General features: G+C 39.7%; 1 protein-coding gene across 5 annotated transcripts in view; it reads left to right on the forward strand.

The window, feature by feature from the left end:
- HOOK3 (hook microtubule tethering protein 3) overlaps nucleotides 1-15622 on the forward strand; it is an 83212-nt gene that overhangs the window by 50647 nt on the left and 16943 nt on the right. For 2 of the 5 annotated variants that reach the window (XM_064642051.1, XM_064642055.1), the window contains exons 12-17: nucleotides 2373-2483; nucleotides 5083-5170; nucleotides 5756-5825; nucleotides 8700-8840; nucleotides 10609-10696; nucleotides 15335-15412. In XM_064642051.1, coding sequence (XP_064498121.1) covers nucleotides 2373-2483; nucleotides 5083-5170; nucleotides 5756-5825; nucleotides 8700-8840; nucleotides 10609-10696; nucleotides 15335-15412 — 576 coding nt within the window. The remainder of the gene's footprint in view (nucleotides 1-2372; nucleotides 2484-5082; nucleotides 5171-5755; nucleotides 5826-8699; nucleotides 8841-10608; nucleotides 10697-15334; nucleotides 15413-15622) is intronic. The other 3 variants (XM_064642053.1, XM_064642052.1, XM_064642054.1) reach the window with 2 other exon arrangements.

Below are 15622 nucleotides of genomic sequence, written 5' to 3' on the forward strand. Positions count from 1 at the left end.
TTTGCCTTTTGCTTAAAATTTTCCAGAAGTAAGGAATGCACCACAGCTGAGGTAGATTATTCCTCCGGTTAAGTAACCTCTCCTTTTTAAGGTTCTAGTCTCTCATACTTCTGAATTTTTCCAGATAAGAAGAGAGAAGGACACATGTCATCCCTGTTGTTTATATGCACTCAGCAGAGTACAAAATGTGTCACCAGCACACTCTCTGGAGTGAAAGGCATCTGCTTATCCTCCTGCTTATCAAAGTGCCATGTGATGCTGTTTCTGTAAAGGTGGACGATGTGCTTTAATCTTCTCTCTGCTTCTATGCTACAGAGGCATGACATCATACTGGCATTCTTGCTACAGGGCCAGGCAGAGCATGGCTCATTAAAGTATTAGTGCCTGCTCTGTGTTTCTGCCTGATTGAATGGTCACAGCACAGGGTCCCTATTTGTCACCTTACAGTAGAATAAAACACAGAAAAAAGCACGAACAACATTGCAAGCCCGGGAGCAGCGTGTTTCCCTAAGACTTAATAGCTCTTTTCCCTGCACTTGGCCATCTCATTTATTAAGACAACTAGTTTCAGCCTCTGTGGCCTAGTTGTAAATACAGCCCAAATGTTTTCACCAGAAAAAAATATGAAATAACAGACAATTCCTGTAGTGGAACATGTCCTATGTATGAAGTATCCAACCCCACTCATGAGAATGCCATCAGAGGAGTTTTTTCTTTGATTTAGAAGCATTGTGCTATGCAGATGTAAGTGCTTGATTCAAACTCCTATAGTAATTTGCAAGGAAATGGCATCTCCACTGCACACAGCAGAAGCCTTTTCTAAGAAACTTTATTGCAGCATTAAGAATTGAAATGTGAAGATTCCGGGATAATTTTTTCGTAATTTAATTCAGCCCCTTTGTGCATGTGCATTCTGATATATTTTTGACAGTATTGTCTTGCTTTTCTTTGTTGCAAAATTCCTGCTTTACTCATTCCGCACTGAGATAATGCTTAGTAAATGTGATGGCAGTTCATTTTTATTTTTTTTAATCTTATGCATTACCATGAAACTGTGTATCTTTCTATACCCTCACAAGTCCTAATTCAAGACAATTATACAATTTATTTCCTGCTGTGTTTTTCTGCATGCCATTACCATAGCTTGAGTGATTACAAACATTAATGCATTTTTTTCAATTTGAGGTGAAAATTTACATCTTTTGCAAGTGGGGACACAATCACAGGTGTGAAGGCCTGTGTATTTTTTTTATACCTGCATTTATTGTGATAGCCCCAGTGATGGATGTCACATCTGAGAAATGAAATATTTTCATATCTAATATTTTATTTTTTTAATGTCAGAAAATGCAGGCCTGTGCTATTTTCACGGCCTTCAATTTAAGAACAGCAGCAAATTCCTTCTCTAAGACTTAAGACCATGCATATTTCACGCCTTGTAGATATTTTGCTGTAGCTGTACACATTGAAAATAAAAGGCAGTAAGAAAAACTGGCTAGTCTTAATGTAAGTAGCGCTTCACAATTTAAGTTAGTCTCTTCCTGTCTAATCTGAAAGCCATGAAAAAGCCTTCTTATAAATTCCTTCAGAAGAAGCTGTATGTCTTTATCTGAGTCTTCATTGACCTTTTGTGTTTGCAGTTCAGTTTTTATTGACCTTACTTGCTTCAGTGCTCTCTGCATTATGAGCTTTACTAATATTCTGGGAATGAGTCTTTGCTACTAAAGGCTGAGAGTTTTGAAAAGGCAAGATTTCACTGATTTGCCTCCTACTGTGCTCAGCTTTCATGTTTCTGCTCACTTAATTTTAAAAGCTCTTCACTGATCTGTAGTTGAAAGCATACCTGCGGCTTTGTTAGCAGTGTTTCTCCCCGAAATAAGGAAAACTCTTTATAAGCCTGTGGCCAAATCTTTATATTAACGTATTAGAAATTATTAGGAAATCTCAGGTTAAGAAATGTTACTTGTCTGCATGAACTGGTAGGTGTAGGTAATTTGCTTTCTTCAGAGTTTTTTCTTCTTACTAGGCTTCTCAGAATGCAGGGAGATTTTTCTGCTTTTCCTAAGCTCTTTGATCCCTAGAATTACATAGTTTTTTTTCTGTAAAACTTGCTTGAGCTTAAATTCTTGTTTTAGATGTACTGAAAATACTTCACTAGTTTTTGTGTCTTTTGCTTGTACTAAGACCTAATATTTGAATGCTGTTTATTTTGCTGAAACACAGAACAACTTATGAAAGAAGTTTTAGTGTGTCCTGTAGGTAGTTATTTCACTTGTTTACAACATGACTCATGGTGCATGGTAACGGGCTACTTTGTCTTTTGTATTTTGTTTTAATATTTGCAGACACATTATTGATTCTTGTTCTCACAGGCAGTTGAACTACAAAACAGGTTATCTGAAGAGTCCAAGAAAGCTGATAAATTAGATTATGAATGCAAACGACTGAAAGAAAAAGTAGACAGCCTCCAAAAAGAAAAAGATGTAAGTGCCAAGGTGTTATTTTTTTGTTAGTAACGATAGCAACTTTGTAACACAGAGATATGGTAATTAGAGTTAGCAATCTTTTTAAATTAGGAAGTCTTTTTTCAGCTAAAATTTTCTAATGTTTCTGTACAAGATACTTTTTAAACCTAAGAGTTGTACAGCATGGAATAAAGTGACTGTACAAAAACATATGCAACCCATTTTTAAGAGGAAGAGCGTTCTTATTTGGCATCTGAAGTTGTTTACTATTTACCATGAAAAGGTTAATAAATACCCAGGGTAATTTTCATGTGTTCTGAAAAACTGTTTACAGTAGGGTTTCTACGGTATCATCTTAGCACTAAACTCCTGTTGCATTTTTTTTTCTAAGGCATTCTTCGAGGTACCATCCATGTACTTCTCTTTGGGGACTCATGATTACTGTAGCAAGAGGCTTAGTAGTTGTGTAGAGGGAAGTGTCCTTTGTGGCGATCTCACCTTTTATGGCAGCTCCTTGTTGATCTATCTTACACTGCCAACATGGAACACACAGGGTAGATACTAACCTGTCCCCTTCCACTTGTGTCATTTGCTGCTAGTGATTCTGCAATTGATGGCTCTCTTTTGCCAATACTGATCCTTCAAACTTCTCTTGCACACTGTTGTTTCTTACCGGTTTACTTTGGCTTGTTTCTTGGGAATGTATATGCAGGTGCCTCAGACTACCTCAAACCAAGGTCAGCACTATGAGTTAGCAGTTTCTTAGACATGTTGTAATTATCAGTCCATCAATAGAGCTGTCAGAAGCTCTGTAGGCTTTTTCCTCAATAGTCATATTTCATGTCCAGTTCTTTCTGAAATTTCCAGGCCCTGCACTGAATATCTTTCAACTGAAAGTTTTCAGTTATTTTATGTTCATAGGTCATTGATTTCTATTTTTTATTAAATTTTTGGACACTTGACCTTCAGATCACTTCAATCTGCCTTTCATTTCAGGCTGAAATGCTTGTAGTGATTGTATTTGTACTGCGCTTTGGCTTTCTTTCCTGCTCTTTATTTTTAAATTGGGGTGGTTTTTTTCCCCAGTGCTTTTGTTTGACAGTGGTAAAGTTGTCTCTGTGGCTTATCCATTGCTTAGTGGACCATTTCATCTTGCACAAAGGATCTGAATTGCAGGCCATTGTCATACAGTTTTCCATTTTACCCCCTGACAAATAGTATTTTTTCGGGCTGTTTTTAAGTATATTCTTTTGGATGCCTGTGAGAAACAGATTACAGCTAGAAGTCTCTCATCATATGGATGTAGTGATTCACTCACTGTCAGTTACCTACTCTTTCTGTTCCCTCTTGTCACAATACTTATCAGTAAGGTAGCCCACCACAGGTCATAAGCTGTGTAGTGCTATCTTGTTAGTTATATTTTGGATGGAGTTACTGAAATTGATTTTACCCTTTTCTTTATGTTCTGGCAAAGCATGGTAGTGTGTTTGATATCTTCAGCTATGTAGCTTGGAACTTTACCTCTGTGGTGTGTTATGTGATAAGTACTAAGATAATTTGATGAGTTGCTTGTCTAAATGAAGCCCTTGAGCTTTTTCTAACCATTACAATATTGTGGCATTTGATAATCAACTGTTAATAGAATGAAATGCAAGGACCTCTCAGCTAACACAACTTCATACCGACACAGAGCCAAGATCTGTCCTGGACCATTTAGTAATACTGAATGTATCTAATTTTGGAGCAAACTGCAGCTTGGATCATTACAGAGTTGCCATTTTCTTCTTTTGTTTTTGACTCTTGGCAACATTCTGCACAAAGACTTGGTGCTATCTGTAGATTCTCATTTTTTTTTTGCCAGAAGGCGACTTGTGCCAAACTGAGAGAGTATTTGCCTGATGCTACTAAATAACACATCTCTCTGGATCCCAAGGTGGTCCAGTCCTGTTCTTCAGTTCTCTTTGGACCGAGTCTTAAGCAACTAGTTTTCTTTTATGGCCAAGATTCTGATGAGTGGCAAGGCCAGCTGATACACAGGTGGAATGGGATATGGAAATGCTGCTCACACTTTCACTGGTAAAAGACAAACAAAATGGAGTTAAAGCAGTTTGTTATGTTGACTGTGTACTCGCCTGCTCTTTATTTCGCTCCTGTGTAAACCTTGGATACATGGTGAGGGAAAATTCTATGCTCTCTTAATTCACTTCCCTTTGCTTGGAATCAACCCCAATGAAAGGAAAAGGAAAATGTCTGACTGGCCACTGTGGATGCAATTTACTACCCATACCGTAACTTTGCATCTCTAATTATCTCAATTTTGTAAGCTTATACCCTGTTTTTTCTAGCCTCTTAAGGTCAGGAACTCTTCTCCAAAAAAACACCACTGGCCATGTGGAATATATAATACTTAAATTTATTCTATTGTGAAATAGACTGAGATACCTTAATTTCAAAATAATCTCTAGAATTGCATTAAATTCTTTTTGAAATGTTGAAGTCTATGCCTTTTGGTGACCTCTATACTGTTAAAGACGGGTGTGTAGTGCCAAGACTGATGTTTGTTATTTGTTCTCTTTCCAATTGTTCTCTTTCAATTGTTCTCTTTCCGATTATTCAGAGATTAAGAACAGAAAGGGATTCCTTGAAAGAAACTATTGAAGAGCTTAGATGTGTACAGGCTCAGGAGGGTCAACTCACCACTACAGGTAAAAGACAAATAAGGAGATTAAATGCCTCTTTTCTAAAGTTTACAGGACCTCTCTGGAGAGTATTGATTGTGCTTTTGTTTAGCATACAATAAGTTTAAGCTCCTCTAAAATCAGAAGTGAAAAACTGCTTCAACTATTCATAACTTCCTGACCAAGCAAAGACTTCTTATATTACTTCAGTCAATCAGAAATTTTTCTCTCTTCCCTGGTGTGATATTTTTATAATGTATATCTGATTTCTGTGTAGTTACATAATTTTCTTTAGAGACATATTTTTTCATGATGCTTCGTGTGTTATGGTTCATTTCTATCTGTAATGTTGCACAGCTTTGTAGTTCTTAGATAAGCTAATGAGCAGAAAAGAAATTGCAAAATTATTTCTTCAGAATGGATGAAGTCTGAAGTAATTATTAATCTCCAAATGAAATGGTGCTTGCCTGTCTGTCTTACTGTAGCCTTTGTGTCGTTTTACATTGTCTAGCAGTAGTCTAAAACTGTAAATTTCTAAAACAGTGTTTACTGCTTTTCATGTAAAGAAAGTAAGTGGTGTGCTTGCAAAATATTTTACTTTTTCTTACTCAGGATTGATGCCTCTGGGAAGACAAGAGCCTTCCGACAGTTTAGCAGCAGAAATCATTACTCCTGAAATAAAGTAAGCTAATATGTGCTTTGTTTTACTAACCTTTACAGTGGTCTATGGCAAGTTGAATCTGAGTCAGCAGTGCCCTGGCAGCCAGGAGGGCCAACCCTGTCCTGGGGGCATCAGGCAAAGCATCACCAGCCGGGTGAGGGAGGGGATTGTCCCGCTCTGCTCTGACCTGGGGTGGCCCCAGCCTGAATATTGTGGCAGTTTGGGGCACTGCAATATAAGAAGCACATAAAGCTATTATAGAGTATCCAGAGGAGGGCCATGAGGATGGTGAAGGGACTGGAGGGGAAGCTGTGTGAGGAGCGGCTGAGGTCACTTGGTCTGTTCAGCCTGGAGAAGACCTCATGGTGGTCTTCTGAACTCTGAGGGGAGACCTCATGGTGATCTTCATCTTCCTAGTGAGGGGAAGAGGAGGGGCAGACATTGATCTCTTCTCTGGGGTTACCAGTGACAGAACCTGAGGGAATGGCCTGAAGTTGTGTCAGGGGAGGTTTAGATTGGATATTAGGGAAAGATTCTTCCCCCAGAGGGCAGTTGGGCACTGAACAGGCTCCCCAGGGGAGTGGTCACAGCATCAAGCCTGGCAGAGTTCAAGAAGATGAGGCTCAGGCACGTGGTGTGGTTCTTGGGGATGGTTCTGAGCAGGGCCAGGAGTTCGACTTTGATGATTCTTGTGGGCTACCAAATTGCTGGATTTTCTCTAAGCATACATGTTTCCATGTACACTGTTTCCAGCAAGAAGGTGGCTTCCATGCCTGCTTGTTAGAGATGGACAGTAGCAGTGACTGCTGTATGTCTGGAACTTCCTGATCTGGAGGTCCAGGCTTTTGCTTCTGCTAATGAATGGGGAAGACTGCACAAAGCAGCCCTCTACAGAAGTAGCTATAGTGCTCTCTTGACCCCCCCACGGTGACAGAACATGGCACCTTTCTTGGTCCTCTAGAGAAGACCTGCAGATCAAATGGGAGTATTTCCTGAGGCAGTTCAGTCCGTGGCCTATCAGATTACCTGTGGTAATCAGCAAATTAAAGTGACACAAGGAGTTGTCAAGGCTCATTGAAAAAGCTTTAAACTAGATTTAAAGGGGAAATGGATAAAGCCAGGGTCACCAGAGATAAGCTGGGAACCCTGTTCTGTTTTCACAGAATCATTGGGGCATTCACAGCTTCTGAGGGCAACCTGTACCAGTGCCTCAAAACGCTCACCACCTTCAAAAGAATTTTTTTTCTCATATCTAATCCAAATATTTTTTACTTTGAAGCCATTCCCCCTTGTCTTTTCACTCTACGTCCTTGTAAAAATTCCCTTTCCAGCTCTCTTGTAGACTTGCTGCAGGTACTGGAAGGCTTCTCTGAGATATCCTTGGATCTTCCTTTGCCTGAACAACCCCAACTCTCTCAGCCTTTCCTCATAGGAGAGGTATTCCATCCCTGTGATCAACTCAGTGGCGTCCTCTGCACTCATTTCAGCTGGTCCTGTGCTGAGCACCCCAGAGCTGGATGCAGTGTTACATGTGGGATCTCACCAGAGCAGACTAGAAGGACAGAATCCCCTCCCTTTCTCTGCTGGTCACGCTGCTTTTGATGCAGCCCAGGACACAGCTGGCTTTCTGAGCTGTGAGTGCCCATTGCTGGGTCATGTCCAGCCTCTCACCCACCAGCACCCCCAGGTCCTTCTCAGCAGGGCTGCTCTCGATCTGTTCATCCCCAGCCTGTGCTGATACTGGGAGTTGCCCTGACCCAGGTGCAGCACTGTGCCCTTAGCCTTGTTGAACCTTATGAGTTTTCCATGGGCCCACTTCTTGAGCTTGTCCAGGTCCCTCTGGATGGCATCCTGTCATTCGGGGGTGGATTTGGGGGTGTTGTGTAACGGCTGAACGTGAGCCAGCAGTGTGCTCAGGTGCCAAGAAGGCCAGTGGCATCCTAGCTTGTATCAGCAGTAGTGTGGCCTGCAGGACCAGGGCAGTGATTGTCGCACTGTACTCAGCACTGATGAGGCCACACCTCGAGTACTGTGTCCAGTTCCAGGCCCCTCACTTCAAGAAGGACATTAAGGTGCTAGAGCATGTCCAGGAAAGGACAATGGAGCCAGTGAAGGGTCTAGAGTATAAATCATACAAGGAGCAGGGGGAAGGAGGTGTTTATTCTGGAGAAAAGGAGGCTCAGGGGTGACCTTGTCACTCTCTACCACCACCTGAAAGGAGGTTTTAACATGGCGGGGGTTGGTCTCTTCTCCCAAGTAATAAGAGGTGGGACAAGAGGAAATGGTCTCAAGTTGTGCCAGGGGAGATTTAGACTGGCTATTTGGAATCAAGTGTTGTCTAGCATTGGAACAGCCTACCCAGAGAAGTGTTTGAATCACCATCTCTGAAGGTATTTGAGAAATGTGTAGATGTGGTGCCTGGGGACATGGTTCTGTGGTGGACTTGGCAGTGCTGGGTTTATGTTTCGATTTGATGATCTTAGTAGTCTTTTTCAGCCCAAATGATTTTGTGAAAACAGATCAACAGGTTTGAAGTGACTTGCTCAGGTTTATGCAGTAGTTCAGTGAGCTGAGATTACAGCCTTCCTTCACACTTGGGTATTGAGTTTTGCATTCTTTGTGTTCGCCCTATATCTATTCAGCTGTACTCTTGAGATCTAATGGGGTACTCAGGTGATTTCCTTGTGTTGTGCTTTCTACAGTTACAGTTCCTTGAATTAAGTTTGTGTTTGGGGTTTTGAAGAGACATGGTTGTTGTCTTCAGCTGTCTTAAACTGTCTTGCTTGAATAGGTAAAGATGATATTTGTAAAGATGATACTACCTATGGTAAACTGTATTCTTCGTTATAGAATCTGGCATTCTTTTTTCTACAAAATTGTGTTTTATGTGTTTAGGGAGAAACTCATTCGCCTTCAGCATGAGAACAAGATGTTAAAATTGAACCAAGAAGGTTCTGACAATGAAAAGATTGCCTTGTTGCAGAGCCTTCTTGATGATGCAAACTTACGGAAGAATGAACTGGAGACAGAAAACAGGTAAGAATTTTTGTCCTCTGTTTCACTTGACTTTTCTAATAATGCCATATACTTTTGACTGTACTGTGTCCAATACAGGCATCCCCAGGACAAGAAAGACATGGACTTAGTGGAGTCAGTACTGTGAAAGGCCACAGTGGTATGATAACAGGACTGCTGTGTCTTTCATGAGTAGAATCTAAAGGATAGAGACTATGTAACCTGGAAAAGAGAAGGCTCAGGGTGGATCTTATCAATATCTGATGGGAGAGTCTAAAGGAGATAGAGCTAGACTCTTCTCTGTGATGCTCAGTAAAAGAGCAAGAGGCAGTGGGCAGAGCTTAAAACACATTTTATTTTGTCTGAATGTAAGAACATACTTTTTTTTTTTTTTGCTCTGAGGGTTGCTGAACACTGGATTATGTTGCCTAGAGAGGTTGTCTCCATCCTTGGGGATATTTAAAACTCAACAGGACATGTTCCCAGGCAACCTGCTCTAGCTGACCCTGGTAGATTGAGGCAATCGTTATACAGATATCCATGGGACCAGAAAGTGCATCTGAGCATGCCACAGTAGTTGGCTGTTATTGATGTGAGGCTGCTCTCTATCTAACCTTCCTCTGTCTCCCCCTTCAACTGGGTAAAGCATGTGAAGCCTGGGAAAAGGTAAATGCTGCACTCACCTTCAAGAAGGGCAAGAAAAAGAGTACGAAGAACTACAGAGACTGGTCAGCCACAGCTCACTTTCTGGGAAATTCATAAAGCAACTCCATCCAGAATCTGTTTCTAGTTGCATGAGGGACAAGAAAATAATTGGGAAAGGTCAACATGAATTTATTCAGAGCAAATCATGCGTAACTAAACCAATTGTCTTGATGATGATATGACTGCACATCTGAAGAAGGGTGAACAGAGGATGGTACTTAGCTTAGCTTCAGCAAAGCCTTTGACACAGTGTCCCATGGTATCCTTATGTTTAGAATGGTGGTTAGATATAAACTGAAGAAGTGGACACTAAAGTGATCAGAAAATTGGCTGGACAGTGGTTGGACAGCTGAGTCTAATATGTTATTGTTAGTGATATGAAACCCAAATGGCAACCAGTTCCTCAGGCGTCAATACCAGGACCAGTGCTGTCCATCACCTTTATAAACAGCTTGACTGATGAGAGGGACTACTCTCTCAGCAGGTTTGAGGATGGTACCACTTTGGGAGGAGCCACTGATATCCTGAAAGGGGGAGCTGTTATTCAGAGGTGCTCAACAGTACAGAGAAATGAGCTGATGGGAGCCCTGTCCCTGTCTAGGACCAGTAGGCTGTGGAACAGCTCTGCTGCCAAAGCCTTGGGGTTCTACTGGGCAGCAAAGTAGGATGTGTTATCTGGGGACCTTGCAGTTGACTATGATCTTGACTGCCCTCAGCAAGGTGCAAGCAATCAGTCTGGGAAAATGATTGTTCACCTCTCGTCGGTACTTAAGATATCACATCTGGACGTAACTGTGTAAAAGCAGTAAGCTAGCAGTTCTCACACAGTGAACTGATCGTTAGAAACTCCTGTTTCATGTGTATAGAAATTATTTCTGCATGCATTTATGTTGTCCTGGAAGAGTATCAGAATGTTCTGGATGACAATAGTAAATGTTTGTAAATTTTTTTGCGAATAAATTACAGTTTTGCACCTGTTGTGTAGATAATCTGAAAACACTGGACACTAAAAATCTGACTTCCTCTTGCAGTTGTTTGGGTTTTTTCTTAAAAACATATGTTGTTTCTGTTATCTCTTTCCTAGATTGGTAAATCAGAGACTTCTAGAAGTGCAGTCCCAGGTTGAAGAACTACAAAAGTCTTTACAGGATCAAGGTTCAAAAGCTGAAGATGTAAGTAGAAATGTGCATCAAACTTACATTCGAATACTTACCATTTTTGAAACTTTGACCTTTTTGTAAAAAAAACTATGTAAAAGAAATATACACACAGATTTCTGATAGTTTTCCATATTTACTCGTGTGGTCTTATAGCTAAATTGTGCTTCTCTAAATAGGATGTGAGATATTTGTGTAGAATAGAAAACCATCCTATGTAGAGAAGGTGTCAAATATGTTTTATTTGAATAATTGTGTCTGTTCCAATACAAAACTTAGCATTTATTTAATTAGAATAGAGAGTTTTACAGGGAATTAGGGAAATGTTGATTCTCCGTGAATAAAGTATTTGAAGTTATTTTTGGTTTAGTTTTCTTAATGAGAATTAAGGCCTTTCCAGCCAGTGGAAGCTCTGGAATTGTTGATGTAAATGTATCTCATAATGGAAAAAAACAGGCAGACCAAAACTGAAAAAAAAAAAAGTAAAATAATTAGGCCCTCAACATCATGCAGCATTTTCTGTTTCTATATACAGAGTTAATTTTATTTTAAATGTAAGAATACATATTGCAGCTGAGTTACTGTGGAAAACAACTTTCAGTCTTCCACTCAAAAATTGTTTACCATCTTCTGTATTTGAAAAAACAAGCTCTAGAACTTTCTTGAAAGCAGTGATTTGTTGGATTGTACATGCACAGTGTATGCTCACACTCTCAGTGTATTGTGTTGCTAATTGGCAACAAATTTTAATGTGTTGCTTTCTATTTTTGTGGTTTTGTTTTAACTAATTTATATAAAATATGGAAGTTTCTACTAGCTGCTTATGTTCATTTAAGAGTGTTTAATTTAGCTTATCCTTTTAATTTTCAGAATAAACTATATGAATGTAAAACATCTAGTCGATTTCCAATAAAATTATTTTCCTAAGTAACTTAGGGCATATTTTAGAACGCATTTTAAAATAGGCCCATTCTGAGATGTTCTTTGTCTTGGTTATTGGCCAAAATCAAATTTTTCAGGATGAACTAGAATATGAAAAAATTATTCTCAGGCATTGACTATTGTAAATGATCCTTTTCTAATTGTATTCAGCTTTAATTTACTATGATTTTAATTGTGTCCCTTTTTGAGGCTCTGGTTGGGACAGAAATTTAGGATGTGTCTGCGTCTCGCTTACAGGACTGATTGCAGCCTGTGTAGGTGCCATCTGAAATGATTCTGTTGACAGCACAACACCATGGCACAGCCTCTGTGTGTGCCAGGCAGCCCTTGTCAAATCAGAGCTGGCAAGTTCATGGTGCAGTTGCTGCACTCACAGCCTCTGTGTAGGTCTGACCATACCGCTGGTGATTTATGGGCCCTAATCCCGTGGCCTGTTTCGCTTAGTCTGGTGTGTAGGATTTCATTTATTCCTAAAGAAGCAAAAGAGTGAGTGTAGACTCAGAGAAGGGTTGAGGATGCAAGAACCTCTGAGGTTATGGTCACCACATGCAGTCTCCCTGACAAAGCAAAGCAAACCTCAGAAGTTAAACCCAGCTGCTTAAGTAGATGGAAGGTGGGGCTAACTGAGCTACCCATAAGGTATTAATACAAACAGAGAGATTCTTCAGAAGCATGAGAAAAAGTGTTAGGAGAGACATGGCGCACAGTTCGTTAATAGATCATTTTCAGCACATTTCCTCTGTTTTTTCATTACTTTTCTGCAACAATGCACAGAAATCCATATTTTTATATACTTGGACTTTAAAAGTGCTCAATCCATAAAACCGAAGACTCCAGTTTAATTCAAAATTGTGTGATGAGTGATGAGGTCTGGTTTTTGTTGAGGTTTTGTTTGGTTGTAGAGTTGAAGTTATTTTTAGGCCTGTAAGTAGTAGAAGTACTACCCTAACACAGGCAAGTGTCATTGTGGAGAAACATGTTGTGTGCCAAGGTCCATACGGGGAAGCAGTTTTGATTTTGTATTGAAGTGCAGTGGAAGGCAGCTGTTCAAAAGGTGTCGCTGCCATAGGGCCTGTAATGGGCACTGACGTGTTCTCTTGGGATGAATGATTAGTCCATCCTGGCTGTTGCCTTGCTAGCCAGGGAAAAGCCTCCTTACCCCAGCCTTCCGGACTATGGAATCAACTCAGACATGTCTCGTGGGGTCAGAATAGGTTTGATTTACTGTCCTTTAGAAACCGTAGTCGTGTGGGGGCTGCTCAGCCGTTACCCCAAACAGTTTTGACTAAATCATTTGTATGCTTATCATCACTGTCCTTTCTCATCCTTGTTCTCCTGTTCTCTGCCCTCATCCCTTCCTATATAAACACTGCCTTTAGTTACTTCTGCCCCACTTGCTAAGTCCATCCCACGCCTGATGTTTCTCATAATGTTACACATGCAAACTTGGTCTTATGTGCTGTTACTGACACAACACCTGCCAAGAAGGTCCCCACAACTCCGTTACCTGTGAAGTTTGGCCACTTTGCTCGTTTGGTGAAACACTGGTTGCCTGGAGAAGGTGTGGATGCCCCATCCATGGAAGCATTCAAGGTTGGGCAGGGCTCTGAGCAACCTGATCTCCTTGAAGATGTCCCTGCTAACTGCGGGGAATTTGGCTGAGACCTTTAAAGGTCCCTACCAACCCAAACAATTCTGTGATTACTCTTAACATCTGTGAAATCTGACCATCCCTTGTGGTGTTGTTTGTCACTTTCATCATCTTCTCACAGCCTTACCAGTTTCATCAAGCAATTTTCTGATGTCCCACAGTTTCCCTTACCCTGCTAAGTCAGCTTAGCCTCAAGCCAGAGCCTAGCCTGTAACATTAACATATAAAACAAAACCAAATTTTGTCCTGAAAAGGTGGACAGACCTGTTTCTTTGGCTTTTTAAGTATGAAAGAAATTTCCAGCAAAAAGACTTTTTTCAGTATTTTTTTAATGCAAAAGAAAGATAGCAATTGGATACCTGTTTCCTAAAACCACACTGTAATAAGTATTTTCTTCTGCTGTTTTGTAAGTGGAACTTGGCTGCAGCTGGAGGAAAAAGCAAATTACTAAGCGTGCATTTGCTGATTTTTACAGTTTTGTTATAGATATGTACTTCTATTATGAACAGATAAAACATTTTAATGAAGTTAAATGTAAAGCTGCGTCAAAATTAGATAAAGGTTTTGTTTGGGTTTTTTTGGTTTTTTTGTTTTTTTTAGATTGGGATTTTTATAGGAAACTTCCTATGATATAACAACAATTATAGTAATTACATTGTAGAAGCAGAAGATTTGTGTATGAGTCCTTAAAGCTTACTGAGGCTGCAAAAAAAACCAGGAGTAATGTTTGCCCATTTTTAGAGTAATTTATTTGAATTTATCTACCTGGCTACAAGTATATACAGGATCTTTGGGTGGGTAAAATTACACATTTTATGTTTTAGTCTTTTTCCTAATCTTGTCTTTTGGGTAAATTGCTGTGGCTAAACTCAGTTCTGCTTCTTTTAGTTATTTATCACAATTAGTGCTATTTATCACAGTTAGTTTCTTACTTGTGAGAACATGATCTGTTTGGGTGGGAGAGGGGTTACTCCCACAACAGTGCAGGTAGGAGGCAAACAAGTGCAGAAGTACAGCAGGGGAGTGAATGTGGACTGGTAGTTGTGTCTGTGCCAAGCTAAACCCAAGTGCAATAGAAGGACGGCAAAAGAAAAGCTGAGTTCAGTTTTTATTAGGGAAATGGGCACTGCTTCCAACTTTTTCCTATCCTGTCCTAACCAACCAGTAGTCCCCTGAATGATCAGATATAAGTGGTGATGCCAGTTCAAATGGTTTGTGACCGAGAAAGATGCATACAAATATTTTTTTTTGTTACAGAAATGGTGATGTTGCTACAGTTGTTCAGAGGACTGGAAAATTAAAAAGCCACATGGTCAAAACATGCAAATCCTTAACTGCTACAAATTTCTGACTGTGAAATCAATAGAGTTTTGCTGGCTTGTTTTTACAGCTCTCCACCTTGCTTATAGTGGCAATAAGAAAATCTCATTTGAAATAATGTAAAAACACCCCCCAGGAATGTGATCAAAGACAGTATTTTGAAGTATAGCCAAGCTAAAAAGCAATATTTCTATTAGCAAGGTGTCTAAACCTTTATTGAAAGAGCATTGGAGAAAAAACAGTGAAGTCATTTTGTCGATGATTTTATCTAATAATTTGATGGTGATCTGGACCATCAGTCATGTGCTAAACCTCAGGCATGATTAGTACTGGATAAATACAAACCAAAATGACATGTTCAGATTTAAATGTTCTACATTGTTTTGTATTCAATCAGTGTGGCAATAACACAATTCAGCATCACACCACAAAAACACACACATGCATCCCTTAATTTTTATTGTAGCCCAAGAGACTGCTTGTTTCCCTTCGCTTTGTTGGTTGTATGATTTTTATTTTAAAATGACTTTCCAAAATAGCAGTTGCTCTCTTTTGAAATCCTGTGTTTAAACACAATGATTTATAAATGTGCTTCCTTATTATTTTTACATTTTTGGGTTTAGTGATGTGTTTTAGAAAATGTTACAGGATGAAATTGCTCATAAGAACAGAGGAAAAAATTGCGCATGCATGAAAAAGTACATAGCTTTAACTTTTTCTGTTCATGACTTTCTAAATAGTTTCTTCTGTTGGCTGCTGTTTTGCTTTATACTAATGTCATCTCTGTTTCTTGGCATGGGCTTCTGCTCAAGGCTATTGTGAGTATGGCTTTCTATTTACTTAACACTACTTTCAGTTCATAGACATTTATTGGGTTTATTTTTTTTGAAAGATACTCACCGTGTATGAAGTGAGTTTAAAATTTAAAATTTTCCTCAAAGCTTTTATTTAAAGAGCTTATCTAAATGTGATTTAACCAGAAAGTGGAACACTGTAAGTTGTATGGTAATTTTTATGTGTCTGTAATC

The sequence above is a fragment of the Pseudopipra pipra genome, chromosome Z, assembly GCF_036250125.1.
Source record: "Pseudopipra pipra isolate bDixPip1 chromosome Z, bDixPip1.hap1, whole genome shotgun sequence".
Lineage (NCBI taxonomy): Eukaryota > Metazoa > Chordata > Aves > Passeriformes > Pipridae > Pseudopipra > Pseudopipra pipra.